Genomic DNA, 5,810 nt, shown 5'->3' with positions numbered 1-5,810 from the left:
GTGCTCAAGGGAGGCGGGGAGAAAAAGCGCCGCTCGCAGAGCAGATTATGAAGCGGCGCTGGGGAAACGGCAGTCTCCTCCGCTCGTCTCAATGGCCGTGCACGCTTTCTTCTTCTTGTGCTCCGTCGCCGTGCTGTTCGGCCGGCCCGTTCGGGCTTTTACTGACGAAGAGCTTCGGCCGGGACTCTCCTACGATGAAGTGCCTGAGATATTGGACAGAAGGTAATCAAAGATGTCCTCCTCCATCGCTATGAGATGTGTGTGTGTGTGTATTTGTTTGAATGTGGGGGTACAAGATTTATGCTTCCCTTTTGTGTCCTGCTCTCTGTCTCACCTTGGCGTTGTCATAAATTCGAGACAGGCTGCGCCGCCAGCCTTTTGTTTGTGCTTCATCGCAGGGACCGCATCAGACACCACTCATCGATTACACATGCAGTGGTCTCCTGTGGAAAGCAGGGTCCTCTATTTGGAATATGGGGTGGAGGCCTGATTTTGGACGGGAGGTAAGGGAGGTAAACAAGAATGGGACAGGGAGGAAAAGATGCATCAGGGGTGGTCCGCTGGAGTCAATTTACTGATGCAGTCATTGAAAGAGAGCAGGAGGGAAGAGGCAGAGGGGTGAGGAGGGTGTAGTGAGAGCTAGAGGGGAGGGGTGGTAAGAAATCGTAACCAGACGTGTCTGCGCGTTGCAGTCCTGCGGGTCAAATTTGGATCAGGACAGCCAAACAAGAGGAGCTTGGAAGGGGCTTGACTAGAAGTATTGAACCGGAATTGTACCGTGCTTTACTATTTGGGTGGACGGTAGGAGGAGGGGATTTGGGAGGCATGAATGACTTAATACTTGACATCATTGCATTCACTTTTTTAATTCAATTGTATTTATTGTCATTGATATCTACAGTGTAAAACATTCTATGTAATGTGATTAACCATGGCACTCCAGGGTAAATATGTACCTAAGACTTAAAATATAAAAAAAAAAAAAAGACTCAGGATGAATAGGCAAAAAGAAATTGCAGCGTTGTGCTTAGAAAACTGGCCTACGTTATAAGAATTGTCACGCGGTGTCGGACAGACCCGACTGTCGGATACAAAGACACGGAAAACAAGTGATATGATCAAACACCAAAAGTGGGGCGTTTATTTAACAACAACAAAATTTCACAGAGAGAAGAGAATGTGTGACCAGAACTGCTGAGAAGGGAAATTTAAAAGGGGTTCTTGGGTGGCCTTTGGGAGTATCTTTTAAAAGATGGCTGGAGTGGAAGATCTTGGGATGAGAGGGGAGCTGAAGTAGAAGGTCTGGGAGGAGAAGCTTTAAACCTTTCTTTTTGAAGGTGGTTGTGTGGCAGGTCTTGGAGTGGGTGAACTTGGAACAAAGAGCAAACTGAAGAAGAAAGTAGCGGTAGGAGAAACTTGTCAACTTAGCGAGTGAATGTCTTCAGGACTCAAAACACCTCAGCAATGTGAGGTGGGAGCCTGGCATATTTTTGGTTTTGTCCGATTGGGAGCTCGTGGGGAGTATTTGGGCAGAGATATTGAGAGTGGGACTGGAAAATGGGGTAATGCTGCCATCTCTAGGAGCCCTGCTCACTCCAAAAAAAGAAACCGCATTGGAATAGTCAAACAGAACTAATCAGGATGGCCCCAGAGGAAGATAATCTTTTTTTTTTTTAAATTGCTATGGCATGACCTCAAGACATGGTAGGAATGTGCAGCAGTTTTGTAAAGAAAGATGGACCAAGATTAGGCCTGATCGATATGCCAGACTTTTCTGCTGCGACGGTTCAGTCACTTATTCCTGGAGGGCAGAACGGTGCTAGTTGGAGCCGAAAAAGCCAGGGGAAAAAACAAATTTGTTAAAAGAAGGACTGTTATCCATTTCACTCATTTTGCATTTTTTGCCTGTCATCTGTGTGTCCCCGGGGGTGTGTTGTGTTACGTATTTGCAGAATTTAGCAGTTAATTACCTTTACCAGGTAGCTCCTCTGACACAAGTAAGCTAGCAGTGATGGGAATTTTGTATCTTTCGAGAAGCGGCCCTTCGGTTCCCAAGCAACTCTTCAGATTGTTTTCGTTGCTGTAATTCATATATTAGCAATAATAATAAAAAACTATGCACAAAATTACTTTTGAAGGACAAACAAAGCTAAAAAACGGAATAAAAGACAATGATGAAAAAAGATACAAAAGATAAAAAAATCGAAATAAAGCCAAAAAGAGAGAAAAAGATGAAACAATAAAGGAAAAACATAAATAAAAAGCTAAGGAAATCAAAAGAATACAAGGAACATGAAAAAGGAAGGAAAAAGCAGGAAAAAATAGGAAAAGAGTAAAAATGTTGGAAAGAAAAAACAAAGCTTGGGGAAAAAGAAACAAAAGAAAATTAGAAAATAAACAAAAAAAATGCAGGTCCTCTCACAATATAACCTCCTCACATATGCCTACCATGTCATTGGGCTGGCATATAAATTCCCGTTGACACTTTCCTGTACACAGGTTGCAGGGGAGCGGAGCTTTAAACTGTGTGAAACTAGGCTAAGAAGCTCACTGTCTCAGGAACTTTTGGAGGCCTTCATGCTGACGAACACTGAAAAGGAAATTCTCATGCCTATTGACAATGACATTGTCATCAACAAAGTTGCAGAGACCAGTGCTTCGCTTAGGAGAATTTTGGCGTTTTAAGTAGCCTACTTATAAGAGTTTTAAGAGTTTAGTGTAAAGCCTAAAAAGCTTACGGGAAGGCAAATGCAATATTGATGCTTTTAAATGACCAATACAGTACATAGGTAAATATGTTTTAATCTATATCAGAATCTTTAAATCATTCTCCTTTGAATTAAGATGGTAAAGTATTTTCTATTAACTTATCAACATATACATTATTCATTAGGGTGGTCCTTAATGGGTGTCGAAATTTTTTTTTTTGAAATATTGGGCTCTGACCCCCTACATATGTTCTTATATCGATAAAAACACACTGTGTGCAATTTTGAACAATTTGGATAATATTTAGAGGTAGCTCAACGACTTTGAAATTTCCCAAAATGGTAAAATTTTGGCAATTTTCGAGAAAAAACGGAAATCTTAACCCTATGTGTACGGCGTTTTAGAACATCCAATTTCAGTCCATTGCTTATAATTGTAACACAAGAAAAGTTACAAGTAACTTTGTACACTAGGTCTGATATAATGTGCGAAAAATCCTTATTTTTCATACCAAAATTTCAGAGGCCTTGAGCGACCTCTAAATATCCTTGTATTTTGATGAAACTTTGCCTAATTACGTTTTGTATATATTGGAACATATTCAAGGGGTCAGAGCATGAAATTTTAAAAGTCGAAAAATAAGGACCACCCTATTATTCATAACTAATAAAATTGCATCATAAGAGTTGCAGTTGTTCCATTTGTTCTCTTCCATATCTAAGTGGGATGGCTTTGGGTAAAAAACTCCCGGGCTGAAAAAGGGGTCCGCTCTGGCACCTACATGTTATCCTCACTAAAATATGGAAACCTATAACTCTTTTGGTGGTTTTAGTTAAAGATTAAACTTTGCTCTTTGATTCTCCTCGGCCCAAAAAGTTTAAATATTTATTCCTCCTCAATGTGTTATTGTTTGCACGCTGTCGTCATTAAAATATGGTACGTTACAAATGTCTGCTAGCTTTTAGTTCAAGCAGACACTCTTTTTCATCTGTGTGATTATGATTAAGATCAGGTCACATTTTATGTTGTAATGTGAGAAATTCACATTTGTTTTCATACCGCTATGAATTCAGCCTTACCTTGTTTGTTTGCTTGGAGCTCTCCACCTAATTGAGCTGAGTCGGCAGAGCTCAGCATCCCGCTTTCGTAGCTCGTGTGCACTGAATTCCAATTCGGGGTTTCATTCACAATCTTATGCTGCTCGCTTGCGATCAATCGGTATACCTCGCTGCTGGAGAAAACTGAACGAATGGGGACATTGCCTTGTATGGCTTGAGTCGACGTTATACAGTGCTTTTTTACAATTTGACTTTGGGCTTGATAAAATGCTAGTAACACGTAACAATAATGCTTCTTACTATGACTATAGCTCAATTGATCTTACATTTTTTTGCTGAACCTTGACATGATGCAAGTAGAATCAGACCTACAAGAGAAGTATAATGTTAAGTAAATAGTTTTAAAAACAGTCAACGTAAGGAGAGGAGACATCAATGAATGTTGAGCACGTCATGAAAAAGGGAGAGGGCCGCAGAATCCCTCAAGATATAAGAATCTGATTTGCTTCAAAGGTCCTTCCGGAGCCTATTCTTTTCTTTCAAATCTCCTGAGTTACAAAAAGCAAATAAACCCTAAAACATTATTGTCAAACATACCATCCTTCGGCCCTATTTTGGATGTGATTTAATCCGACCCGCCATAAATTTCCGAGTATTTGAAAAAAAGAAAAAGAGTCTTTAGGTCATTTCTATTAAAAGTTGTGATACATATTTTTTTTTATAAAAGCAAACCAAAAGCTCTTTCTGGCCACTAGAGGTCAGTTTTGAGTTTGTATAGCGTGGTGAGTGTCGTGACCCGGAAGCAGGAAGCAGAACAAGATCTCGGAAACAACGGTATCTGATAACAAGTGTGAATTTCCCTACGGGGATGAATAAAGTATCTATCTATCTATCTATCTATCTATCTATCTATCTATCTATCTATCTATCTATCTATCTATCTATCTATCTATCTATCTATCTATCTATCTATCTATCTATCTATCTATCTATCTATCTATCTATCTATCTATCTATCTATCTATCTAACAAAATCATCAACAAATAACAAACAAATGGTCAGAAACAAAAACAAAACTGTCTGAACCAAAAAACAAAAGGTAAACCTCTGAGAGAAGGATGGACTGGAAAGAGGTGATGGTGGAAAACGAAGGTGGAAAATGAAAATCCCCGCCACTGGGTGCTGTTTAAAATGTCTTTATGATGGGTCAGGCTAATTAGGGACAGGTCTGGGGTGATTGGATACCCTTGTCCCAATTACAAACCAATTATGCGCCCACTGGTTGACGGAGGCAGAGCAGCGAGGTGGTTCATGTGTAAAACTGTATTCACTCAACTGTTAAAATACACCAGTTAACACATACTATGCCAAACATGAGAATCTTCTTTTCCCATTGTTTGTGAATAAATGTGTTGTGTTTAGAAAACATCCCTTGTTGTTTGTGAATATAAAATGTGGGTGAGGTTACTATTGTTGGCTTACAATTTTAACTCGACATTCTTTTAGTGATCCGGCCAGCCGGGGAACAGAAGGTCATGATTTGGTCCCAGAGCCAAACTGATCTTGATATCCCTTCCCAAAAGAGTCTGGAATTTAAAGAACAGTAACAAGCTTGGCCAATACTGACAATGATGTAAACATGGCACAAGCTCTCAAAAATAGTCAAGGTAACAAAACTGAGTGCGCAATAAGAGTAAAAATAACAAAAAATAGTGCGCTATAATAGTAAAAAAAATAACCCTGTTGTGGCATTCTAAGCATTCTTCATTGCAGGTGATTAATATTGCAAATTTGACATCATAAGCAAGGATAGTGAAAACAAATGTCTGAATACTAAATCATTTTACTATCACATGATTAATGAAAGCTCCGTTGTATGGTATTTTAACTTTCTATGCAATCTGCACGAAACCTTAGGTGACGTTGACAGCACACCATCCAGTCGGCAAACGGCAGCGTCATTTTCGGCACTGACACACTCACCCTGTTGTTATGTAATAGCCGCCTTTAATGCGGCGCTTTTTCTCAAACCCCCCGGACGG

General features: G+C 39.9%; 1 protein-coding gene across 1 annotated transcript in view; it reads left to right on the top strand.

Moving 5' to 3' along the window:
- The first annotated feature begins 18 nt into the window (after nucleotides 1–18).
- atp6ap1lb (ATPase H+ transporting accessory protein 1 like b) overlaps nucleotides 19–5,810 on the top strand; it is a 35,020-nt gene continuing 29,228 nt past the window's right edge. Inside the window, exon 1 of the mRNA XM_088332914.1 lies at nucleotides 19–222. Coding sequence (XP_088189040.1) covers nucleotides 92–222 — 131 coding nt within the window. The 5' untranslated portion in view covers nucleotides 19–91. The remainder of the gene's footprint in view (nucleotides 223–5,810) is intronic.

Source organism: Urocampus carinirostris, chromosome 3 (assembly GCF_059441175.1).
Source record: "Urocampus carinirostris isolate Australia breed hairy pipefish chromosome 3, RoL_Ucar_1.0, whole genome shotgun sequence".
Taxonomy (NCBI): domain Eukaryota; kingdom Metazoa; phylum Chordata; class Actinopteri; order Syngnathiformes; family Syngnathidae; genus Urocampus; species Urocampus carinirostris.
This window is presented reverse-complemented; position numbering and strand designations above follow the sequence as displayed.